This window comes from Schizosaccharomyces osmophilus, chromosome 1 (assembly GCF_027921745.1).
Source record: "Schizosaccharomyces osmophilus chromosome 1, complete sequence".
Taxonomy (NCBI): Eukaryota; Fungi; Ascomycota; class Schizosaccharomycetes; order Schizosaccharomycetales; family Schizosaccharomycetaceae; genus Schizosaccharomyces; species Schizosaccharomyces osmophilus.
Window position 1 is genome coordinate 3,660,310 of NC_079238.1, and position 25,169 is coordinate 3,685,478.

The 25,169-nt window shown below is 38.1% G+C and overlaps 12 protein-coding genes across 12 annotated transcripts; 5 read left to right on the plus strand and 7 right to left on the minus strand.

Moving 5' to 3' along the window:
• Window positions 1-746: 746 nt before the first annotated feature.
• SOMG_01669 (mitochondrial carrier, iron ion) lies at window positions 747-1,740 on the plus strand (the record flags this gene model as incomplete). Its single annotated transcript, XM_056180462.1, has 3 exons — window positions 747-775; window positions 831-1,221; window positions 1,351-1,740. 3 exons carry the CDS (start codon window positions 747-749, stop codon window positions 1,738-1,740), a joined length of 810 nt encoding a protein of 269 aa, XP_056037194.1.
• Window positions 1,741-1,987: 247 nt separating this feature from the next.
• SOMG_01670 (mitochondrial leucine-tRNA ligase) lies at window positions 1,988-4,621 on the plus strand (the record flags this gene model as incomplete). The annotated part of the gene is made up of 1 exon (XM_056180463.1): window positions 1,988-4,621. The coding sequence occupies one exon, from the start codon at window positions 1,988-1,990 to the stop codon at window positions 4,619-4,621; it is 2,634 nt and encodes an 877-aa protein (XP_056034849.1).
• A 399-nt stretch (window positions 4,622-5,020) lies between these two features.
• On the plus strand, window positions 5,021-5,569 carry gos1 (SNARE Gos1; the record flags this gene model as incomplete). Its single annotated transcript, XM_056180464.1, has 1 exon — window positions 5,021-5,569. One exon carries the CDS (start codon window positions 5,021-5,023, stop codon window positions 5,567-5,569), a length of 549 nt encoding a protein of 182 aa, XP_056034848.1.
• Window positions 5,570-5,626: 57 nt separating this feature from the next.
• Window positions 5,627-6,492, minus strand: atp10 (mitochondrial F1-FO ATP synthase chaperone Atp10; the record flags this gene model as incomplete). Its single annotated transcript, XM_056180465.1, has 3 exons — window positions 5,627-5,824; window positions 5,869-6,138; window positions 6,193-6,492. The coding sequence occupies 3 exons, from the start codon at window positions 6,490-6,492 to the stop codon at window positions 5,627-5,629; spliced, it is 768 nt and encodes a 255-aa protein (XP_056034851.1).
• A 576-nt stretch (window positions 6,493-7,068) lies between these two features.
• Window positions 7,069-8,829, minus strand: smp3 (pig-Z, alpha-1,2-mannosyltransferase Smp3; the record flags this gene model as incomplete). The annotated part of the gene is made up of 6 exons (XM_056180466.1): window positions 7,069-7,960; window positions 7,998-8,155; window positions 8,200-8,366; window positions 8,431-8,499; window positions 8,540-8,665; window positions 8,706-8,829. 6 exons carry the CDS (start codon window positions 8,827-8,829, stop codon window positions 7,069-7,071), a joined length of 1,536 nt encoding a protein of 511 aa, XP_056034850.1.
• A 563-nt stretch (window positions 8,830-9,392) lies between these two features.
• On the minus strand, window positions 9,393-11,441 carry prz1 (DNA-binding transcription factor, calcineurin responsive Prz1; the record flags this gene model as incomplete). The annotated part of the gene is made up of 1 exon (XM_056180467.1): window positions 9,393-11,441. The coding sequence occupies one exon, from the start codon at window positions 11,439-11,441 to the stop codon at window positions 9,393-9,395; it is 2,049 nt and encodes a 682-aa protein (XP_056034845.1).
• A 1,035-nt stretch (window positions 11,442-12,476) lies between these two features.
• On the minus strand, window positions 12,477-13,754 carry SOMG_01675 (ribokinase-like; the record flags this gene model as incomplete). The annotated part of the gene is made up of 3 exons (XM_056180468.1): window positions 12,477-13,444; window positions 13,591-13,668; window positions 13,715-13,754. The coding sequence occupies 3 exons, from the start codon at window positions 13,752-13,754 to the stop codon at window positions 12,477-12,479; spliced, it is 1,086 nt and encodes a 361-aa protein (XP_056034844.1).
• Window positions 13,755-14,091: 337 nt separating this feature from the next.
• Window positions 14,092-15,131, minus strand: mta1 (S-methyl-5-thioadenosine phosphorylase Mta1; the record flags this gene model as incomplete). The annotated part of the gene is made up of 3 exons (XM_056180469.1): window positions 14,092-14,352; window positions 14,416-14,976; window positions 15,042-15,131. 3 exons carry the CDS (start codon window positions 15,129-15,131, stop codon window positions 14,092-14,094), a joined length of 912 nt encoding a protein of 303 aa, XP_056035282.1.
• Window positions 15,132-15,723: 592 nt separating this feature from the next.
• On the plus strand, window positions 15,724-17,217 carry nmd3 (ribosome export adaptor Nmd3; the record flags this gene model as incomplete). The annotated part of the gene is made up of 1 exon (XM_056180470.1): window positions 15,724-17,217. One exon carries the CDS (start codon window positions 15,724-15,726, stop codon window positions 17,215-17,217), a length of 1,494 nt encoding a protein of 497 aa, XP_056034846.1.
• Window positions 17,218-17,477: 260 nt separating this feature from the next.
• mot2 (CCR4-Not complex ubiquitin-protein ligase E3 subunit 4) lies at window positions 17,478-19,038 on the minus strand (the record flags this gene model as incomplete). Its single annotated transcript, XM_056180471.1, has 3 exons — window positions 17,478-18,657; window positions 18,746-18,925; window positions 18,986-19,038. 3 exons carry the CDS (start codon window positions 19,036-19,038, stop codon window positions 17,478-17,480), a joined length of 1,413 nt encoding a protein of 470 aa, XP_056035280.1.
• Window positions 19,039-20,564: 1,526 nt separating this feature from the next.
• cph1 (Clr6 histone deacetylase associated PHD finger protein Cph1) lies at window positions 20,565-21,671 on the plus strand (the record flags this gene model as incomplete). Its single annotated transcript, XM_056180472.1, has 1 exon — window positions 20,565-21,671. The coding sequence occupies one exon, from the start codon at window positions 20,565-20,567 to the stop codon at window positions 21,669-21,671; it is 1,107 nt and encodes a 368-aa protein (XP_056034842.1).
• A 390-nt stretch (window positions 21,672-22,061) lies between these two features.
• upf1 (ATP-dependent RNA helicase Upf1) lies at window positions 22,062-24,854 on the minus strand (the record flags this gene model as incomplete). The annotated part of the gene is made up of 1 exon (XM_056180473.1): window positions 22,062-24,854. The coding sequence occupies one exon, from the start codon at window positions 24,852-24,854 to the stop codon at window positions 22,062-22,064; it is 2,793 nt and encodes a 930-aa protein (XP_056035361.1).
• Between the last annotated feature and the right edge of the window lie 315 nt (window positions 24,855-25,169).

The window sequence follows — 25,169 nt, forward strand, 5'->3', positions numbered from 1 at the left end:
TAAAACACAGATTTAAATTTTCATTATAATAATGGTGGTAATGTTTGATATTTTGACGAATATTTGGTGGTGAGGTGTGCCTCCATATTACTAATAAGTCCTCGTTAATATATTACTAAAGAGGCTATAATAGCAGTGGTTGGTTTCTAATAATAAATCAACATAAATACAAAAAACAAATTTCATCCATAAAGGGCCATTGTAATTATTTCTATAGATTTCAGTGCTTGAATGTGTACTTACATGACAGTTCTTTTCTCTCGATGATAGACTACCTCGAACGACAATAGTAGCCTATCTATATACACTACAAAGCAGCTATGGGTCAGTTTTCGAGAAACAATTATGTAGAAGGAAATTAATTGTTACAAAATCAAGATTATAGCATGCTCGTATCTCAAGTTGTTCTGAGTCTGCTCAATCTATAATGTTGCCGAAAGGATGAAATGATTTATTACAATTTCGCACCGGACCTTTTCAGATATATAAAGAAAAGCTAAAAGGTTCAGTTTAAAACTCCTAATTTCAAAGATTGCTATAAATAAATCCTTTGCTTTCGTCAAGGATTGCTCTTTTATAGGATTCAACAACTAGCTCACCAGACCCCCTACCAAACAACAAACGAAGTCAAAAATTTCAGTCGTACTTTATAATACAGCACTTTAACATTATTGCTATATGTTAGTTTTCTTTGTATTAATATACAACTAAAGCAAACAAGAAAGAAAGGAGAAAGAAAAGGAATTATGGATTTGCAAACTTTGTTAGCAGCTAGGTACGAATCATAATGATCTTTTAAAGCATTGTTTATCTAACAATGAAATAAATAGCTCAGGATCTGTTGCGAGTCGAGTCGTATGTCATCCAATTGACACGATTACCGTTCATAAACAAACCGTGGGGAGCTTTTCATTTCGAAATACACCTTTAAAAGCTTACTATCGTGGTTTGCCCATCTCTTTGACGCTAATTACACCTGCAACATGTCTATATATGTCTACTTATGTAGAATCTAAGAGGAGATTGAAAGACTACTTGGGTGACGGTGTTTTATTGTATTCTGCTTGCGGAATGACAGCTGAAGTTGTTAGTAGTTTTGTATGGACGCCGTTAGAAGTTATCAAAGCTCGTACTCAGATTTCTCAGCATGGAGTGATCCCGACAATTAAAAGTTTGCGGAAACAGGAAGGGATTAAAGGATTTTATCGAGGCTATTGGATGGTAAGAAAATTCCCAGTGAACGAAACTAGAATAAGAAATAAACGGATATCATTCTGGTTTATTTGGTTAGTTTCATGACACAAAACCTTCTTATAATATTCTCCTAAACAGTTTGTTAACTTTTTCTAGGGTATTGCCATCTATTTACCGACAACAGTAAGTTGGTGGGTAATGTATGAAGAGACAAAAAAGTGGTTACAAGCAAATACAAATTATGATATTTCATTGGTGGCTCCCCTTGCTTCCGCACTTGGTACGGTCGTAGCAACGACTATTTCTACTCCTCTAGACATAGTAAAGACTCGCTATCAGGTTGCTACTTCTTCAGCCATGCAAAAGACAGAGTTCGCAAACATTGCCGATAAAATTAAAATATCTGATGTTGCCAGGCTTCTTTTCAAAGAGCACGGATTTGGAGGATTCACTCGTGGGCTAATGTTTCGAATGGCATATATCATGCCCTCAGGTATGATTTCAATGTCCGTTTTCGAATCGTTTAGAGGAGGTGGTTTTGATTAATAATTGAAAAAGAAATAGCTCTTTATCTTTAATACTGGTACAAACAATCTCCTCCTCTACTTTCATTCGTCCTTTATCATTTCTGGCATTCATAACTACCGTGTATCAACCCTACACTAACGAGTGTGCACCCACATCCAAAGATCATTTCAGTTCACACTATCTTTAACAATTACTTACTTCTGTTTCTTTTTGTATGTTTTTATAATAAAAATTTTTTTTCTGTTTTCTATGACTTTCATGTGATATGCAGCTTTTTAATTCCAGGGTGGTTCCAAGGTTGCTACAATCGCCAAACAAAATTAACACATTATGTTCCAAAAAATCAATCTCTGTCGTTAGTCATAAGCTCAATCTTTTGGATATCGAAAAGAAATGGAAAAAAGAATGGGCTAAACAGTCTCCGTTTCCAGCCAATGAGTCAGGCAAAAAAAAGTACGTTCTAAGTATGTTTCCATACCCTAGTGGTTCATTACACATGGGTCACGTACGAGTATACACTATATCGGATACTCTGTCTAGGTACTATAGAATGAAAGGTTTCAATGTAATTCATCCTATGGGTTGGGATGCATTTGGGCTTCCTGCTGAAAATGCTGCTATTGAGCATCATATATCTCCCAAGTCGTGGACAAAATCGAATATTGAGAAAATGAAGCACCAGTTTGAGTACATGAACGTTCATTTTGATTGGGATCGAGAAATTGTTACTTGTGATCCTTCTTATTATAAATGGGGCCAATACCTATTTACACAGCTATTTAGAAAAGGACTAGCATATCAGGCTGATGCTTTAGTAAATTGGGATCCTGTCGATTGTACAGTACTAGCAAACGAGCAAGTCGACTCCCAGGGTCGTTCTTGGAGAAGCGGAGCTGTTGTTGAGAAAAAGAACCTTTGTCAGTGGTTTTTCAAGACATCGGATTACTCGGAACGGCTTTTAAAAGATTTAGAAGAATTGTATGCTTGGCCTGAAAAGGTGAAAAAGATGCAGCAAAATTGGATCGGCAAGAGCGAGGGTTTAGAAATTCAGTTTAAAACCGATCAAAAATATACCCTCGATGTTTACACAACAAGACCCGAAACAATCTTTGGTTCCGCATTTATAGGACTCTCAAAGTCTCACCCGTTAGTTCAATCAGAAGCCCAAAAGTATGAGAATCTTAGTACTTTTCTGAAAAGTGACGATGCAAACAGCGATGGTTTTGAACTTCCTATCGTTGCTTATAATCCTCTTACCGCTGCACCGATTCCAGTCTATTATGCTCCATACGTAGTCAATGAGCATGGAACTGGCGCTGTTATGGGAGTTCCTATGCATGATTTAAGGGATTTTACTTTTGCTACTGAAAATGGCATACCTTTTCCTCCGACTAATGTTGTTCTTCCCCTAAAATCTGAAATGATTAATAATGAATCACCTTATACAGGAAATGGTGTAATGTCAGAAATATCTGGTGAATACAGTGGAATGAAAAATAAAGAAGCTGCAAAAGCGATTTCGAAGTATTTACAAAGCCGTGGCATAGCTCGATTTGTAACGAAGTACAGACTAAGAGATTGGCTTGTTTCAAGACAAAGGTTTTGGGGTACCCCTATCCCTATTGTGCACTGTGATAGCTGTGGAGCAGTTCCTGTTCCTGAGCATGAACTGCCCGTCCAATTGCCTGAACTCACAGATATTTATGGCAAGGGGTCGTCTCCTTTGACTAATTTGGAATCTTGGGTAAAAACTAATTGTCCTCAGTGTAAAAAGCCTGCCAGAAGAGAAACAGATACAATGGACACTTTTGTGGACTCTTCGTGGTACTTCTTTAGATTTCTGGATCCTAAGAATAAAAATCTTCCTTTTGATCCAAAAAAAGTTGAAAAGGAAATGCCTGTTGATATTTATATTGGCGGCATAGAACACTCTATTTTACATCTTTTATACTCTCGCTTTTTATCGAAGGTTATGCATGATATTGGGCTTTGGAAAAACGATAGTTTGAACAATGAACCATTTACCAGATTAATTACGCAAGGAATGGTACATGGACCTACTTATGTGAGTCAATCAACAGGAAGAATTTTGAAGCCAAGTCAAGTTGAAAAAATATTGGGCAAATTTGTTAATACTGCGAACCCTGATGATGAAGTGGAATTATGCTATTTCAAAATGAGCAAAAGTAAGCACAATGGAGTTGATCCGATTAGCACCATTTTACGCTGGGGTTCTGACGTGACGAGGGCACATCTATTATTTTCGGCTCCTGTAGACGGTGTATTGCAATGGGATAGTACAGGAATAGTTGGAGCTGAAAGATGGTTGCTTCGTTTAGCGACATGTGTTGAAAGCATACAACAAATGGATCAACCAGATGTATCTTCTTCGTCCGAAATGAACGATAAAACTTTGGAGCTACTAGAACAAAGTCATGATTATATGGTTGCTTGTGCAAAGAATTACGAAAATATTTTTTCTTTGAATGTAATTATATCGGATTCCATGAAGCTGACCATTACCATTTACAACTGCTTAAAAGACAATGCCTCCCCGAAAGGCGCATTGAAAACATCTGCCGAGGTATTAATTAGGTGCATTGCACCAATTGTTCCTTGTATTTCTAGTGAACTCTGGAATCATCTAGGACACAAAGACTCTGTTTATACGAGTTGGCCATCCATGCAAAAGCCAACGATTACTAAAAAAAGAGTCTCTGTCCCTGTTCAAATCAATGGGAAATGGAGGTTTCAAATGAATATTCCAAGTGATTCTTTAAGCGAGAACCTAGTTATGAAGACCGTTTTGGCCCATCCGGATGCGCATCGATGGTTAAAGGACAAAAAGGTTGTAAGGGCCATAATAAAACCAAAGGTTGTGAGCTTAGTTGTGAAGTAATAATGTTTGCATAAAATTTTTTTGATTACATAGCATTCTACCAATAATGGGTTTCTATAAAATTATGTTTAATGAATAGACATATTTAAATGGTTCTTGGAAGATGTACTTCAATTTCTAAAGTTTGGTTTTCTTTATTTTGAAGTTGCTATAAATCCAAGTTTTCATAAATTGGTAAAGCAGCCTACTGAGGTGATAGGACTGAATGAATTTTACTGTAAACATAAAGTGTTCTGTGAACCTCCATAGTACCCAAAAAGTCAATTGAGTTGCTAGGCTTGAATATTATCGCTTATTTATTGTTTAAGGTAAAAAACTTGCTATTAATTATTAGTATTGGAATCGTTTTATTTTGACATTTTGCTGAGAAGTAATCTGGTGGACAAACAAGCCCTCAACATGAAGTCAATGCTCTTAAGAGATTCTGTAAAAAAAGCATCTCAATTTCAAAAAGCGATTCAAAAAGATCCAACCCAAGCTGAAAAATTATTGGAAGAACGCCGGCAACTGTTAGAACAAGCAAAATCAGCGTCCGAAGATGATGATTCCCATTCTAAAGTTAACTTACAATCTCATTTGGAGCGCTTAAAGCGTGATGAAAATTTAATGAAGAAAGTCTTAAGCAATGGAGTTAGCTCTACTGGGCTAGATAATACCGAAAGTGTTAAAGCTATGGAAAGCATGTATGAGCTACAAGAAGCAAACTCACTCGATAATTCCATTCGAGGAACCAACGAACTACTTGAACGAGCGCTAGCCACTCGTGAAGATTTTGAATATCAAAGCAGTGTTCTTCAAAACGTCTCCGATCGTATAAATCATGTGGCATTATCTATACCATTTATAAATCAAGTTCTACGGAAAACAAAGTCTAGGAAGCAAAGAGATGTTATTCTTTTTTCTATTCTGATATCCGTCTTAGTCTTGCTGTTTTTCTTTTTTCACTAAAGAGCTAGCTCTTTATGAATTAAAGATGAAAGTCATCGAATCTATCGTTGCTTTTCATTATACTTTTGATGACTGGCTTTGCAAATATTTGCAAGCAGCATGAAATTCTTTCAACTCCTCGTTTGTCGGAAAGCCCGTCCCTGCCCATCTTATCTTGCAAGATTCATCAAGTAAAAACACATTTCCAACTAATCGATTGTTCCATTGGATTTCAGGATAACGTAACCTTTTATTCAACGAAATAACATAGTTGTTCTATTTCGTTAGTCAAATCCAAGCTCATAAATGGATTCACTTACCCAACTTTCCTTTGAAGGAAGAGAACTCTTGATACTTCCGGAAAACAATCGAGTTAAAAAGTACTTCATTATATTGGACTGGACATTAAAAAAGAAGACTGGAAATTCGGTAATTTTATCGAGATTCTGTATCCACTGTTTACATTGGTTTTCGCCATAACTATTTACAAAGAGCAAAAGTACAGAGGGTCTTCCCTGACATTTCTTGTAAAGATTCACTTTTTCACTAGATAAAGATTTTCCTTCAAAATTGTACATCCAGAGAGAGGCCTAAAAGCTGTTAATGTACTTGTCTACGACGACCTTTAATTGTGATCATCTTACCTCCTTTTTGAATACCCTTGGTGGAGCATAGAATAACTTTCCGTTTTTTTCTTGAACTTCAGAAATATCCTGGACTATGGATCCTCTCATTTCTCTGAGAATTTTGTCTTGACGTTGACTAGCTGTCAACTTGGATTGTTTACTTTTGTCTGAGCTGTCCAGAGGAGAATTTGAGAGACCAATTGGTGTTAATAGTTTAGGTGTTTTATCAATTTTTTGACTGTAATTGCGTATACATCCTAATGGTTTCAGACAAACACCAGTAAGGATATTTGGACTTCTCAGTTTTAACCACGACATAGAAGCTGTTCTTTTCTGTGAATTACTTGAATAGTTTATAAATTGAGATGTCCAAATTAGACGGGGTATACAAAACTTCACGAGAGCGCAAAAATGCGAAGTCTTCCAAATTAAGTCAGATACGCTACTGTTACTTCTATACAATAATTTGTTACTGGATTTGAGAAACGAGAAAACCGAAGTTGTATTCCATGAATGGAATTAAGTAGGAAAGAATAACTGTAAACCCTTTGAAAAATGAAGACCCAAATAAATATATCAGTTAGAGGTGACCAACAGCTAGATGTTAGCGCTACAACACCACAGGTATATGGATCCCCATGCACAATCATAATGAAAGAATCTTATTTTAGCTGAGACGATTAGAAATCACGCCAAATAAAAATCGTATGAAAATAAAGGGAGCCAAGGGTTATAGTTGAGAATCAAATTCAATCCGTGAACGATGGTATTACCCTTTGACGGTTGGCATAAATCACGTTAAAAGGCTTTGCATTAATTAATTCTCTTTATTAATTCATCTCTAAAATATAAGAAAGGATTGAAAAGTCATAATTTAATCTCATGGGCACATGTTTAATTTTTTTTAGCTGCATATATGCCTATTCCATGATTTCGAATCAAATCAGCTAACGGAAGCTCATCTGCGTCATCTAGGTCGACATGGTAAGGTATATAACGTAAAAGCTGTAAGCCTTTCATATCTTCTTCGGACTGTAAAAGGGCGACAGGACATACTAGTATAGGAAAAGAAAGGGTATCCGAAGAAGCAACACCTGAGGATTCCTTCTCTGCTAATTGGCTTTTAAAATAATCATCCCAAAAGAGGGATAAGGATTGTTCCTTAGAATAATTGTACAGTTGGACGACATCCACTGGACTAGAATTTGGACGAGCCAACATCCATGTTGGTGCTGTATAAGTTCTCCAGTAGTATATTGTAGCCGGATGATGACTGACGGAAGCGTGGTTTAGTAAACCATTATCACGAAGTATCGAACCAAGTTCTACAACAGAGGGAACCACTCCATTTTGGTGCATAATCCCATAAAATACTGACATAACAGTCGAGTAAATTATGAACAGCAACAGGAGAAATCGCGACCTAATATGTTGAGCCGCAAACACTACATATAGAGAGACGGCGGGAAGTAGAAATCTGGCTTCTTGATGTGGAAAAATGGAGAGTACAGCTACCGGAAAAATCCAAAACCATGCATGAGCACTTCGCAGATTCCACAGTGAAAACACAAAGAGTAACGGACCACATAGAAGAGGAACGTTAACAAGGAAATGCTGATTCTTGGAATGAATTCCGTGTAAGGCTAGATTTTCAACCCGAGAGTTATAACTTATATTGTTGAGAAGAGTAATTGTGAACTTTCCGTAAAACTTATAATCTTCATAAACGCACAGTGAAGACACTAACACACATGAACAAATCATAAAGAAAATGTGCTTAAACAGCCTATAATGTTAGTAAAATCGTTGCAGATAAAACGTACGAAAGCTTATTTTTCCTGTTAGTTTTTAACCATTGAAAACCGTAATAAACAAAAGGCACAAAAACGAATGCAAGAAAGGTAATTCTAGTAAAAATACCGATCGTAGTGCTTATGGATGCTGCCGTTGACAATAAATAACTGCTCCTACTGTTCACCGACTGTAAATTGTGTTAGCAAGCATTTATTAAGCGAATGGACATACAGAGACAGCCAGCTTTGATAGGAACATAATTGTCAGAAATGTAAACACGGTTTCCATAGAATTTGAGATAGTGTGAGTCTGGAAGCTACAAGCTAAAAATGATGAAGAATACAGAATTAAACACTTCCATTTTTTTGTTGGTGGAACAATCCTGGATATGCTAAAATCTGTTTATATTAGGGTCAGCACAAGAACATAGTTTATTGTGAGTATTGAGCAAGCCTAACTTACCAATAGCTAGAGACCACAAAAACATAGTGAATCTAGCTAACAGATATATAGTATCTGGTTTACAAAATTCTTAAACTCGTTAGCCTTTATGTTGGAACATAAGGCATACCATGGCAAGTCGCTTTTGCAGTGTAAAACGCAGGTAGGAGCATAAGATACAAAGGAAGCATGGACCGAATTGGTTCTTCAGATGTGAATTCCCAAGGAAGCTCGACCTTCCAACCAAGATTTTTCCCTAACCTATTAGTGACAAGGCGTACACCAAAGGCACTTACCGGCAATTATCTGTAACGACTGCAATTGCTCATCAGGATGAATGTATGAATTACTTTGAGATATCCAAAATCGAAAACATAATAAAAAGGCATAGATTATCATATACTTTCGATATTTCTGCATCTTCGCTTACGTGGTGAGACGACAGGTGTGAAACCACAAGTGTTTGCTCTTATCAGCGTACATTCCGACCAACTCAATTCTTATAATAATTTACAATACAGTATTTACTAATAAACTGTTTTCTTTCCTTTTCTACAATTGCTAATATTTTGTTATGTTAAATAGATAGCTCGAGAATGACAGAAACCCATTTTTTTACCAAAAAGTTTTATTACTTAACAGAAGTGAAAAGCACCATCATATTAAATATGGTTCAAACGATGTATAGTCTTTGACAGCATTAGAGTCAAATGCTGAGACTTCATAATTATTTTCAAACAGATAACTAGCTGAACGAACAAACATAAGAGGGGATAAGAAAATAAAAAATAAGAAAAAAAAATAAGGAAAAGTAGAAACAAGAACAAGAACAGGAAAGGAACAAAAACAAACAAGGCGTGGTTAAAAACGTCTTTCAAATAAAGTTACAGTAAAAGAACACATGCATAAAGCACGTTTAGAAAAAATCTATGATGAAATAAAGAGAGCGTAGCAAAAAGATCATTATTCTTCCAAACTTTGTTTTACTCTTCGTCTAAAGCTTGATCATTTGTTTGCGTACTACTCCTTCGAGCAGGCGGAACGTTTATACCTCTATCCGCAGCAATCCTTAAACACTTTTGACCAATTTCACTTTTATAGTGTCGATTTAAGGCATCCATTCTCGCAAACCGCTGGTGACAAGTAGGACATGCAAAAGCTTTTATACCGCTGTGCAGTTGCTCATGCCGCCGCTTATCATGTTGTCTTGCAAATGATTTTCCGCAAATCGAACATTGGAAAGGACGATAATTCGTATGAGTGTTCATATGACTTTTCAGGTTGTAAGCACGAGTAAACCTTTTTCCGCAATTAGGAAAAGAACAAACAAAATTACTTTCAGACTTTGTCATATTCTTTTTCCCTACCGAATCGTTAGCTACTGAGATTTCAGAGCCAGTTATATTTAATGATCGACTCCGAGGACGAGTTGTATTTATTGACAAATGCTCCATTGAATTAGTAGGGTTACCGTCATTATTCTCATAATTATTCACATGATAACCTTCGTAATCACTAAAGTCCCTTTGATGTTTTTTCAGCAATTGCGGACCAACATTGTAAACATCCAACCGTGGGCCTGCGCTATTAGAACGACTTCGTCGCACGTCTCCTGAAACTACATCAGCTGATGAAGTGGGACTTTCACTGGCATTAAGCATTGAAGGATAGTTTGGTGCACCACTCAACCTTTCACGATGTGCCAAAAAAGAATTGTGGTCTAGGTCGAAATCCTCAACAGATTTTGCCGGAGACGAGGGCACGACATTTATTTTTGGAGCTAGAAAAGAAGGCTCTTCTTCAACCTCCTTTTTTATTGTTGAAGTTTTTCCTTCGGTGACAGAATGGCTTTCCTGAGGAAAACCTAAATTGGGAATGGAAATATTCTGAGGGCTACCATTGTTTTCAGAGTGTTCGTAATCAGCAGACTGAACGATAGCAGGAACGACGGGAAACGGGGTTAAACTGTTGGTTATCGAATTTCGATTAAGCGCTGCTTGATTTTGTCTAATCCCTTCTTCTTCGGCAGGAGATTGATTAGAAGGTTCTGCAGATGTTTCATGAACAAATGATGGTGTTGAAAGATTTGATAATACATCAGAAGGCTGAGATATGGTTTGACTAACAGCTTCGGCGTGCGGTTCTGCTGGAGCAAATCCTACACCCGCTGTGTTGCTCAAAAATGTGGATGATGTATCGGGTTGCATATCTTCCGCAGGATCGATATTCAAATTTTCTGTAACGTACTCATTTTCATAAATATCAAAATTGGAAAAGTCTTGCTGCTCTGGTAATTCAAGATCATCCTCAATGGCAGAGGTCTGAGAAATAACGTCAACATAATTGAGATTATTCTCATCATCAAACAGGGTATTTGGAGAACGTAAATAAGGTGAACTAGGGACTGAAAACGAAGATGCAGGTGTGTAAAAGGGTGATGGTGAGCGAGGTGAAGATATTGGAGAAGCAGAGTAATCACTCCGATTGCTTTGGACAGAAAGAAACTGAGACGAGTCGATCTCCCCAATTGGCAAGCTAGTATTGAATTCATACACGTTACCATGCGAGGATTTTGAAGGGAGAGGAGCTAAAAGCTCTGGAGATCGTGACGAGTCTACATTACCAGAAGGCTCTATATTATGAGCCATCCGAAATTGAGAAAATGGAGAAGAATGTACTTCAGAGTTAGACATATATGGATCAGAGCTAGAACCTTCCAAAAAAGCATCAGCATTTGATTGTGTAAAGCTAAAAAATGGAACACTTAAATCTGTTGGAGGCATTCCCTGAGTAGTAGAATAGTTGCTTGAATGTGCTTTGGGCGAAACAGGTACTTCGGGGGCTAGATGATGAACCGAATCGCGATGCGAAGAAAAAGTAGAGGGAGTTAATTCGGATTCAAAGGTGTCTTGAAATAAAGGTAATAGCTCTGGTTGAAAAAGCCCATTAGGATTGGAAACCTCCTGGCTTTCATAGTACTCTTCCGGTGAGTCTGGGCTTTTGAAAGAATGGTTCATTGGATAACTGTTCATAATCAATGATATGTTTATGAAGTCAAAAGCATATATAAAATCCAGAGGAATAAGGAAGACAGCCTTACTTTATTGATCGCAGTAGAGAAGGTATGTATATACAAAATGCCAAATCAAGTTTTCAGAGATGCTTCTTTCAGTAATAAATATAAAATGATAGTTGAAAATCCTAAAACATCTGGATATTCTGCGAAAGTATATTCGGTAATGAAAAGGTTATTAACAAATTACAAGGTTGTAGAAGCAAACATAAACGCGCAAAAGAAAAAGGATGAAGATATAACTACTTAACTGAAATGCTTTGAATTCCAAAATCGCCTTCGGTTGAGTAAGCAGACCTAAATTTGTATGGGAATTACTGAAAACTGGTTCAAAGAAATTGGCGGCAAACTCAAAGAGAAAAACAATTCGAAAACCTAATTTTCAATAAAAAATAATATAAAAGATGCTTAACAAAAGGCGGTCTACTTCTTAGACCCAAATACGTTGATGTTGGTTAATTGTGGTAGTTCACATAAAGTACATTGTAAATCTTTTTGCGTAGTTTTACTGGAGCTTTTGCTTACCGTAGGAAGAGTAGGTATTATAAAAAAAAAATATTCATTTTGCATTAAAATTTGGAAATATTAAGCATAAGCGAAAGGAATTTTTCTTGGCATTGATCTGATTATATGGAAGTTTAAAATATGGGCAGCAAGGCTAAATGATGTATCATGAAGAAACAAAGTAAAGTAAATTGAAATAACCTGGATTGAAGCGCTGTGAGTATGTATTGAAGAAGAAAGAATCTACTTCCTTTGTATGATGAAGTGAAAAAGTATCGTCGTATATTATTAATTCATAATTTTCTTAGTGTTGTAAGTTTGTAGATAACTTCATCAAGAGTATAGCAAAGCATGTCTTCTCGAAAAGTAGTCAACGATTTTAACCTGTAAACAACTACTCCTTTTTTCACGCTGTCGATCGCTGAACAAAAATCTGGTACTGCGTGTTTCTCTCCGTAGGTAATCATCAATGTTTGCAAAATTGAGGCAGCTAAAATCCATGCTTGGTAATTTGACGGACAGCCTCAACTTCATGGTTCTGTAAATATTCGTAGTAATGCTTCAATCTTTGGAACGCCGATTCGCCATTCCAAAGATCGATTCCATTCTCCGTCTTTGTAAGTTTAGGAAGTCCGTGCTGTTGTATAGAAAACGACGCTGCAACCGTAGCTTTGACACTAGATAGAACAATGTTTTTTGTTCTATGATACTCCAAAATAAGGGCACCACAAAATGTATTACCGGCTCCTGTGGTATCTAGCACCGATCCTGGAGCCATGGGCACACAAGGAATATGAATGGCTTCTCGTTGAGCAACTACAGTATCTTGATGTGGGGCAGTTCGACTCGTAGAAGGAGCAATAAAGCACCCAGCTGATCCACATCGAAGAACCACCCAACCCTGTCCACTGCGGCCAATCTCCATTTCCTGAAGTGCATATACAAATTCTTCAGCCTTTTCCTTTGCCACCCGAATGTCAATTCCAAGTAGATTTGCTGCATCCACTTCGTTTGGAGAAAAGATATCGCAGTACTTCATCGCTTTCTGGCATACTGGCCAAGCTTCAGGACAGCAGGATTCAGGAGTAGGCTCCCATATAACCTTAGGTCGATCTGTTAATGACCCGTATTTGGCGATTTCTTCACTCATGCCAATAAAGCTATTAGGGCTCGTGATAACGTGAATGGATTTGGAATCAAACGAGCCCGTTTCTAGCAAATCATGTGCTCGGATAGGCTTTTTCGGTGTAAGATATTCAAATAAACGTAAGCCACTGTTATGTACACGGTTATATCCATATGTAGTTTTACGTTCCGGTGTTTCCCGGTACACAATTCCTGTTTCAAGATTGTCTAGCTCATCCTTTACGCTTTCAGGAAAGTCAAATCCCTTGTCCGCGATCATCCTCAATCGCTTGCTCTCAGCTGTAGAGCTCCAAATTCGGGCACCAACTAATGCTATCATTGCACAAGTTAGTTTGATTCGCTCAAAAACCGAACATAGTGTCACAAAATTCCTCAGGTCTAAGAATTGAAATGGGGTTTTCCTCTACCCATACAACTGTATCTCGAAGAATTCAGTTTACATAACGCTAACTGCTTACCAAAACTGCCTGCGCCTCCAATTACATCTCGAGTTTTCTTTCCTCCATCAAACTCAATTTCATCTATAATAAGCATTCCTGCCTTGTCAGAAATGCATGTTTCGAGTTTCGACGATCGACGTACCTGTAGAAACAAAATCAACCTCATTTTCTGGTGTCGACATTCTTTGTAATAGTTAAAAGAAACTATGAGTTTTGGGATATAAAAGCAAAAGAAAATTAAAAGATCGATCGTTAAGTAGGGTCAGAGATATATGTATTATAGCCCCGTCATTGTATATGTAATACTAACAGGAATGACAAAGTTCAAATAGTGAAATATAGTACAGGTGCGTTGATAAACAACTTAAAGCTTTAAGAATACGAAATCTATAATATATATGCAAGTAAGAAGGCGTATAGTTTTTTACTATTAATTATGCTATTTTGAAGAGCAACATTGCAGAACGAAAAGGTTTCACTGGATACTATGGTAAAGAAGCAAATAAAGAAAACTATCACTTAGTGCAATGCCTTCAATGATGGGAAAAGGAATTGCAATTTACGAAGAACATTCAAATCGCGATGTTTCAGATTTGTTTGAATGCCAGTCTGAACGGTTTCACGAAGGTTTTTGCCAATATGGCCAGCCAAGAGAGGGCCTTCGAGTTTTTCAATTGCTTCCATCAAGAAAAGCTTGGCGTTGTCACGGTTGTTGGCAAGATGCTTCATAACTGTTTCGACATTGACTGGTTCTTCATTAACACGCCAGCAGTCATAATCCTAGTATTGATTAGTTCACTATTCAATATTTGATAACATTCAGAGTGAGAATGAATTACTTACAGTAGCCATGCACACTATTTGATAGGAGATTTCGGCTTCACGAGCTAGTTTGGCTTCAGGAATGACAGACATGTTAATGACACTACCGCCCCAGCTTCTGTACAGGTTGCTTTCGGCACGAGTGCTGAATGCGGGGCCCTCCATGCACACTACGGTCAAGTCATCACTCTTGGTTTTAGAGTGAAGCTTGGCACCGTTTTGAAGAGATGAACCGCACTGGCTAAGAACTCCATATAGGTCCTGATCAAATGGATCACCGAAACTAACGTGAGCGACGCATCCAGATTCAAAAAATGTATTTGGACGAGCACAAAGTGTTCGGTCAATGATTTGACTAGGGAGAACAAAGTCTTCGGGAGGAATTTCTTCACGAAGAGAACCTACAGCGCTGAAAGAGATGATGGCGTGAACCCCGATACTCTTCAAAGCGGCAATGTTTGCACGAGCAGGAACATCTGTAGGAATGTATGTATGGCCAACACCATGTCTAGCTAAAAATGCGATTAAAAATCCAGAAGCGGTACGAGCGATGGAAATGGGAGAAGCAGCAAATCCCCAAGGCTATGTTGTTAGATCTTATTTTACTTCCATCTTCCACTACTATAAATAGTTTCATCAATGCTTACTGTAACGGGATTAACTGTGTTAATCACTTCAAATCCTGGAAGATCATAAAATCCGCTTCCTCCGATAATGCCGAGAAGAATGGGTGGCATATTCTGTTATAATTTTCTAAAGAGAGTACGCTTGAAGAAGGAAGCCGCAAATGGAAAGGTTTCTGAAGCACCAAAGGCTCTGTGCTTTGCAAGTGGTAGAAAGAGTAGAGGTGTAGTAAAGTTGTGTATGTTTACCAAACTGGAAATTTCTTTTGCAGTTGATATTGGACTTGATTTCTTTTTTTAAAAAAAAAAAAAAAAAAAAAAAGAACAAAGAACAAAGAAAGACAAATTTTGTTTTACCTACTTCTGAAAGAGGCGCTTTTTTAAAGACGTGTAGTTTTCTTTGAGGCCGAACCCTTTTTAACTCGTAGGAGGAAACAAAATTAAACGAATATAAACATTTTTATTAAAAAATTTATACAATTCAATATTTCTTTTTACATTACTAACCATACTTTCTGATGGTGACTCACTTGATGTCTCTTCGCTTAATGTGAGCTTATCTATAAGTTTAAAAAAGCGAGTTTCCAGTATAATTTCATGATGCTTTCAGTTTCTTTTTTTGTCTTTAGCCAACCTCAATCTTAAAAAATCCGTCTCTGGAAGTTGAGAATATTGGGGTTTTAATTAAATAAAAATAAAAGTAAAGATGGATATTGACGGTGGAAATTTTGGCTATGCAATGGAGCCTGCACAGCCCACGGCTTCAAGAATTTTATGTTGTGAATGTGGCGTCCCTACCGAGCCTAATGCGGCAGCAATGTGTATGGATTGTATCAAATTAAAAGTCGATGTTACAACCGGAATTACTCGTGAGGGTACCATCAATCACTGCCGTGAATGTGAACGTTACATGCAACCTCCAAACCATTGGATTTTGGCACCCAACGAATCTCGAGAGCTGATGGCCATTTGCTTGAAAAAACTTCGTGGCTTAAATCAGGTCCGGTTAATTGATGCTAACTTCATTTGGACCGAGCCTCATTCCAGAAGACTGAAGCTCAAGCTTACAGTCCAAAAAGAAGCTTTCACTAATACCATTTTACAACAGGCTTTTCAGGTTGAATTCGTTGTAAACAACACACAATGTCCTGACTGTGCTCGTACATACACCCCTCATATCTGGAGAGCAGTTGTTCAATGTCGTCAAAAGGTGCTCCATAAACGTACATTCTTGTATCTTGAACAAGTTATTCTGAAGAACCGTGCACATTTGGTTACTGTTAACATTAAAGAAACCAAGGATGGTATCGATTTTTTCTTTGCTCAAAGAGCCCACGCAACTAAGATGATTGAGTTCTTAAGTAGTGTTGTACCTATCCGCTTTAAGACCAGTGAAGAACTTATTAGTGAAGACTTCAAATCTAACACTGCCAATTATAAGTTTACATACTCTACTGAGATTGTACCCATTTGCAAGGAGGACCTCGTTTGCTTGCCCAAGCCGGTCGCTAAGGCACATGGTAGTATTGCGCAACTCGTCTTGTGTATCAAGGTTGGTCCTTCACTTCGTTTTATGGATCCATTGACTTTGCATACTGCGGATATGTTGCCTGCTTCTTACTGGCGCTCACCCTTCCCTTCGTTGGCGGATCTTACTGAACTTACCGAGTTTATTGTAGCCGACGTTGACTTCCTTGGTCCCACGAACGGAAAATACGCTCTTGCTGATGTTGAACTCATCAAGTCGTCTGATGGATCCACTCATATCACTCGTACTCATCTTGGCTCCTTACTAAATGCAGGTGATACGGTCATGGGTTATCATTTATCTGTCACAAATTTCAATAATGAAGTTTTTGACACCTTAAAGGAAGAGACTATTCCTGAGATTGTGCTAGTCAAGAAAACCTTCCCTCGCAAAAGCAGGAACCGTAACTGGAAGCTTAAATCTATTGGCATGCAACAAGCTGAAGACCTTAAAAAACAAGATGTTGACCGTCAAGAGCATGACTACGAAATATTCTTGCGCAATTTGGAAGAAGATCCTGAGCTTCGTCAAGGCGTTAATCTCTATAAGAGTAACACTCCAAAGGCCTCAGCTAACGATGCTGAAATGGATGAGGAAGACGAAGTCGACGAAAATGTTCCTCCTATTTCTGTCGATGAACTTTTGGATGATGTTGAGTCAATGCGTATTTAAGATATTTTTTGGGGTTAAAATAAATTTTGGCTAAAGGTGCTAGGTGATCTGTCCTTTTGGTAATTAATAGGTTTAGGTTAAAATTATTAATTTTTAAAAACATGTTTTACTTTCAGAATCTTGAAGTATTCAGTAATACCATATTGTATAGATATTTTAGAAATTACAAGGATGAAACTGTGAAGATAAAGGATATATTATATCTACAAAAAGGTAACAGATTCACGTCGATAATCAACGAAAAGCAAACAAGGTAAGGTTTAGAATCCAGGCGGAGGCATTACTTGAGCCAGCTCATTTTCTCTCTGAGCTGTATTTTCATTCAATGTTTGAAGGTCTTGTCCCAGTTGCTTGTTTATAACAGAACGAGCATTAAACACAAATAACGGCGGAAAGGATTTAATTTTCTCAAGGTCATCGTCACTAAATCCGAGACCGTTCGTATTAAAAGTAGTCTGACTAAAAGGCGTGGCTAAGTCACGAATGGCAACATCTAACCACCTGGCACGATTTTCCTTTTGAGAGGGCAACTTTACGGAACGCAATTGTTGCACGGTCGGTAGGTGAGAAGAAAGAGATGGTGACTTCAAGGGATCTAAAGGCTGTTGGTTTACTGCAGCACGAAGTCGTTCTTGTAAAACTGTAGGAGATAACTTCGCCCAAGAAGCAGTGGGTGGCAGGGCAGAAGATTCTTCATGGTGAAGGATGGTAGTTGTATGTCCAGGAGTTACATTTGCAGCAGCAGCCGACGAGTAAGGTGCGGCGACATTGGAAGAAGGATGTGGGACCGAAGGTTGTCCTGAATGGTGATGTTCATCAGAGGCATTAGGGCCGCCGTCCACCAGTGGTTTATTAATCGGCAACAAAGGAGTTTTAAAGTGTAAGGAAGGAGAAGGAGAGTGATTGGCGGTCGCAATCCCGTTCACTTTGCCTGGTAAGTTACGGCTGTGCTGCAACGAAGCAAGGTCTTCTTTTGTATAGCTATCCACTTCATCACCAGGCTCGTGCAAATACATGCAAGACGGATTCGGGCATTGTTGATTCCTCAAGTACGATGTGCAGTATTTGGTTGTTCCATAGGAAGCACGCAAATGCCTTCCATCACTTATACTACCGTCGATGGCTGCAATGGCTCGCGCAGCGTCCTCCTTTCTTTGATAAGTAATGTAAACCCCGACGTGGCCATTTGCAGAATTCGCGGCTGCTTTTTTATTTATAGCAATTTTTATTATTTTTCCGTACTGACCAAAATAATCAAGACCTTTAAGGATATGGATGTTGTCTTCATTAGCAATCTTAGGAGACAGGCCATTTACGTAGGCCAAATTCTTTTGGACAACACGAATGTTTGCTAAATGCTTTCTATTCGAAGCCTCCACTTCTTTCCTTTCCTTCTCACGCTTCTTTCTTTCGTTTTTGCGATGTAAATCCATTTTCCACCTATAAAATTCATTAGTACCAACCCCCATATCTATAGTAAAGGAAATAGCAAACTCATGGATTCCTGTATTTCTGTTTAGTTACTTACTCTTCTGCTGTCACGGGGCGCCATTGTACGTTTTCTTCAGTATATAAACGTCTGCAGGCAGGACAACGGCCATTCAAGTCTTCCTTAATATGATGCCAGCAAAATCTGCAAACTCGATAACCACATTGGCATGGCTTAAAGTTCTTGTCGGATATGTCAATCTCTTCCATGCACAAGGGACTAGGTTTCAAGTTAGAAAAAATCTACAGAAGGCTTGCAAAAACAACACAATTAGCATACCACAACATATCATCTTCTTCTTCAGAAGAATACGAATCTTGCGACTTCAACATTTTGCTGAATCTTCTGTTTTGCTATCTAAAGGTGAAGAGGCAAACTTTGAAGGAGACACAAATGAGAATGACCAAGAATTTTTATGAAGGTTATTTGAAAGACGAAAAAAAATTGGTAATTCAACACAACTCCGCTCAAAAGCTAGTCTTTTCCTGTGTTCGTTGTTCCAAGTAAATGGTGGTGAGTAGCACTGGGTTAGACGAAGGCAACCTTAACAATTAGAAAATGAACGACTACAAGAGAACGGATATGTAACGGTAGTCATTTGGATTTAAAGATCTATATTTTAATTGGATTGAAAATAATAGCTTATATGGAAAAGGTTTAGAAGTATCTGAACACGATGCTTTGAAATGTGGAAGTGGATGAAATATCAGCGGATTCCAAGGAAACTATCGTGGATAAAGATGGAAAAACATCTATTTTAGCCATTACCTTGCATTATTCACTTCATCTCAATGCCATCATGAGTTCATGTGAGAAAGTTTGGGGAAATGTACGTATCGGCATCGTCTAGGTCAAGCTTTTCAAAAGGCTTGTTAGACATCCTTCATGTGAAAAATACATCAAAGCACTGTATTTTGCAATTTACATTTCTCTGTTTCGATTTTATGAGACACTCAACAGCAGCCTACGGATCCTACTATTCATTTCGCTGACTTGTTGCTGACATAGTTATGCTTGAAAGTACAGACTCATTCATATAGGAATATACATCCTATTTCCACGATTGGACATTGAAATTGGAATGGCTAGGGTACAATTCCTTAGTCGCCAAGGAATACGTTTTTAACATTCAGAAGCTTAGGAAGGTAAATTTTGTTCGGAGGAAAGAATAAAAGGCTAGGGTGTAGATTTTGAAGAGAAAAAACAGTGAGGAGTGATTGATGAACTGAAAGCTATAACAAAATATTCCGACCATGGTATCTGGTACGCCTATTTACAAATGTTTCAAAATTAAGAGCTACACTTGCATGTACACAATACCATGGATGCATTTCATTTACATTCTCGATCTCTCCATTTTAGCTTTCAGCATGTAATCGTCACATCCAAAAGGTACGTTTTTGGTAAGGCTGGAATGAGTTTTATTTGTTTTATGATTTCCTTAATAAAGTAAGAATAGGATCACAAGTTTTCTGACTTTTTCTTGTTCTATCAATCTTCTAACTTTTATCTTTTATCTTTCTATTCTCTTTAACAAAAGTATCCATTGCATTTTGTTTTACAATTGATATCTTTAGGGTAATTTTTACAAAATAAATATTTAGTGTAACTGTTGATAGTTTTCTGCATCCTTCTATGTTCTAGCCGAATTCATTCTTCTGTTGAATAATATTTCTATCCTCTTCACCAAACCATCATTGTAGGGACATTCGCAGAAGAGCAGTTTTGTCTCTTCAACTTGCAACCCCTAGTGATTCACCTCAACACCAAAAGTACAGCCTATCGACTACCTGGATTTCAATACCGTTGCATTTACAAGCAACTTTCCTCTTCTAAAACGGTGTTCTTTTTCGTTATCATGGAATCCCCAGTCAGCCAAAGCTCCAAGGTGGAAGGCGAAACCAAAGATTTACCAATGAAGTCAGAAACTCCGTCAAGAAATAGTCCAAAAACATCCAGCAGACGCTCTAGTCGTTCCGAAGAGATTCCAAATAAAGCGCCTGTTAAGGAATCGCAAAACCAGCAAAGTGCAAAAAGTCAAACTTCCACGACACAACCAGTTTCAAGTTCCGTGGCCAAAAAGAGAAAACGACGTACAGTCATAAAAAACGTTGATTACTGTTCCGCATGTGGTGGTCGTGGTTTGTTCCTCTGTTGTGAATCTTGTCCTAGAAGTTTTCATTTGTCTTGCTTGGACCCGCCGATCACAGAAGATGAAATTCCAGATGGATCCTGGTACTGCACTTCATGTTCTTTGACTCAGCATGTACCTCCAAAACAGCCTCTTGGTTTATGGTCCCAGCTTTTCGATTGGGTCGATTCGGCAAATGTTTCCCAATACAACTTACCCGATGCAGTAATACATCACTTTCATGGTATAAGTCGAGACCCAATTGGAAAATATGAAGAGCAAGAGCACATTTCTTCAGAGGCATCGTCTTCATTGCCAAAAGACTCCTCTATCACTGCTCTAGCATACTGTGGTCATTGTAATAAACCTTCCGTGGGTGCTTGTAAAGTCTTTGGATGTCAAGTTTGTGATACGTTCTACCACAGGGATTGCTTCAAGCATACCAAAGCTTGTCGTCATGAAGTTGCTAGCAAGCATGGACTTCGCATGCCTCAGAATGCCGTTGTTGTCCGTACACCCGCTTTGCCTGATAAAACCGTACTTTCCGATACTCCCCCCTTGGTTTCAGGTTGGCAGCTTGCTGTTAAAGAAGAAGTATTCGATGATAACTATGTAAACTTTCCAAGACTGCCGGTCAGTTGTCTATACAAGGTTTCAGTCGATGGCCTTATTAAGGACTTTCTGTATACAGTTCAGCAGCAAAACAAAAGTTTAGATAAAAGTCGCGAAATGGAAGGCAATATTCAGCCTACTGTGAAGAGCGCATTAATGACAAAACGAAACCACCCAAAATTGCCTGAAACGCTTAGAGAAATGTTCCTCCATTCCCAATGATGGGCTATGAAGTCAAAGCATTTACTTCTTATTAGTTACACAAAAATGAACATCTGAGTGTTTTACAAGTGTTGAGCGCCATATTTAATGAAACTGTACATTATCTAATTATTTTGTTGGGCAAGTCTTCACTTTTAAGATTTTTATTATATGTTACATAATGTTAATAGTTTATTCTAGTGTAATTTAAAAGACAACATATATCGGAAATAAAGCAATCTATTAAAACGATCGCCATTGAGTATTACAATCAAAGTAAAAATTTGGCAGCCGTTTGTCTAAAGGAATTTTTACATAGTCAGCGAATAAACCCATCTATAGTTTGCTCAAGGCTGAGTGATTTTTATAATTTAGAGTGCCTAAAGATGATTTTAATTCATAAACATAGCACTAGAACCGTGTCAAATCCCCAATATCGCTTTCATTATCACCGACTTGACTTTGAAAATCTTCAAAATCTGTAACATTACTTTCTCTGCGCCGATATTGAGAAAATGTGTTCCACTCCTCAAGGTATGAAGGTGAATACAAGCTCTGTAGGTTCGAAAGATTAGGGAACAAGGAATTATGGGCTCCCTGAATTGGAGATAGTGATCGCAGGACATTAAGATCTCTCTTAAAATTTTGCGGTTTTTGGGGTGGGATCAAGATCATCGAAAACTTTTGAAGGCTATTCAGGGTTCCCTCAACCAGGCACCCTTCCTCCTTACAATGTGAAACGAAGTGGTACCATAAGGCATGCTTGGCTAATACCTTAGGATTACCTAAAACAATAACACCATATTTGGCCCGAGTCAACGCAACATTCAATCTTCTTGGATCATTCAAAAATCCAATACCTTGATGCTCGCTTGAACGAACACATGATAATATAATAAAATCTTTTTCGCGTCCTTGGAAAGCATCCACGGAAGCCACTTCAACATACTTATACAGATCCTTCTGCATGGAGCCATTGTTCTGCATATATTGCACAATGTAAGACCGTTGACCATCATACGGAGTAATGATACCAATTTGCTCAGGTAGAACATTGCATTTTAAGAAGCGAGTAACAATTTTTTCACAAGTAGATGCTTCTGTACGATTCAAGTATGATGTACCACTTGCTGACAGTTCTTCTTGGCCAAAATTAGCATAGAACATCAAAGGTTCGTCAGGTTGGATCCATGGAAAGTCAACGTGTCGAGCAATACGTTCGGACGTCGTAACACCGTTTTGCAAAGTACCCTCATAGAAAGTGTTCGAAGGAAACTTAGACAGGCAAGGATGCATACGATATTGTACAACCAACCTAAATGGTGAGTTTCCTAGGATAATCATCCGCTCAAATAATGATTGCGAAAGCCGTGCTTGAGCTACCTTCTTATTCATAACGACCGGCCCCAATTGTTGATGGTCTCCCACCAAAACCACTTGTTTAGCACCTAGAACCAAAGGAATCATACATTCCGCTTCAGATGCTTGAGTGGCTTCGTCAATCAATACGGAACGAAACCTATATTTTGCTACTCTCTTGTCACCAGCACCAACGCATGTACAGCAAATAACATGAGCCGCTCGAAGCAGTTCGCGCTCAGCAGCTGCTATCAAAATTCGAAGCCGCTTTTCGTCCTGTAAGGAAAGCTCGTTATTCTCAGCGCGCAACTTGAAGAGACGTTGAAGCTCAGGATTTCCTTGGTAATTTTTTATTTGTTCGTGTAAAGAAAGGAATGAAACCGAAGATTCAATGTCTTCCCTAGATTTAGCAGCAACACGAATCACGCGTAAACCAGTGCGGTTTATCTTTTCTGCAAGCTGATCAACAGCAACGTTGGAGGGAGCACACACCAAAACAGGTAAAGGAGATTTTCTTTTTCTGTTTTGAATAGTAGCCAAATGGTAAACAATTGAAGCGGAGGTTACAGTTTTACCTGTACCCGGAGGGCCTTGAATTAAAGAAAGAGGTTTACTCAGAACAGATCGAACAGCTTCACGTTGACTAGCATTGAGTTTGGGGAGGTTAGGTACCGAATAGTCCGAGGGAAACTTTGGTTTGAAGGATGAAGGAAAAATATCATGTCCAAGGAATTTATGATAAAGGTAAGAAGATAAACGAGATCCATCGTTAGCAAAAAGTTTCAGAGCAACTTGCATTCGGTCAAAAGAGGTTGACTTCCATACATAATCGACGGAAAAATTGTGTAAGCATTCGATAGGGACATTATCAGAGCGCTTCAACTCTAAACCAACTTCGTCAGAAACGTTGTTTGGAATTTTTATAACATATCCAGTCGAACTCCAACGTGGTCTCAGCTCACCTTCATAGGTAAGCTTCATTTCATCACCGATGGCGAGTCGAATCTCACCGGACTCAAGTTTGGGTAACAAAAACCAAGTAGTATACCTTCTATTGATAGCTTGATCCCATCGAACAGCAACATCTTTTTGAGTTTGCGATTCCTTGAGTCTTTTATCATATTCTGCTTCTGCCTGAATCAGGGGAGAGAGAATGGCTTGGTATTCATGGGCATCTTTATAACGAAGTTCAACAGAAGGGAGGGAATCATCCTCGATGGGTTTATCAAGATCTTCCAAAGTTGCATGAGAGTCTTTACGCCAAAGTTCCTCTAAACGAATAATTTGTTGAGACGTAATAGGAGACGCGAGTTTTTGCTCTTCTTCAGAAGGAGGCGTAATCAACCATGGTAAGAATTGGCGATCTGAGATAATAGGTTGCCATTGAGACAAATCCCAGTTCATATCCTTGGCAAGGCTAGACTTGGCGCAAGGCTGTCGACAGAGTAGTACTACTACCGTTTTCGCTTTTGCCGGAATGAAACCGAGCAAAAACACGTTTCGAGTGCCACAGTTGTAGCATTCTAAAGTCGTATCCGACAGAGGAGACTCGCTGTGTAGCGATACTTGCTTATGCCGAGCACGCACTAAATGGATAACAATATGAGAGGCTCCAGACTTTCCCCTGGTGTTACAAAACCATTTGTTACAATGTAAGCACTTCACGATCGAGTTTGGATTCGATACGTTACAATAAGCGCAACATTCTGTTCTTCTTCTGTTTTCAACTGCTAAATTTTCCATCTGAGTATCCAATCCGTTAATTGAATTCATGGCTGTAGTCAAGTTCAAGTCGAAACCATTTTGATAGTATTTAGACTTTAAAGACATGGAAGCTATACTCATGCACTGTCTTTGACGACCAAACTTGCAGAGCGTTGATATAGATTCTTGTTGCTCTACTTCTACTGGTGTGCACAACTCCTTTAATGAGGTATACCGATGAACAACGTACCCTTGCAAGCTACAGTTATTTGTTTATAAATATATATTTTAATGAACAAGTAAATAAATAAATGGTATGAAATTCTTGCTCATTTGCTATGGTTTTTTATGATACTCTGCTAGTTTATAAGTTCATTAGATATTTATTTATATTAAAAAAAGGTTTCCTACAAAGTTTTAGTAAAATTCCAATTTTATTTATTGACATTTTCGTTT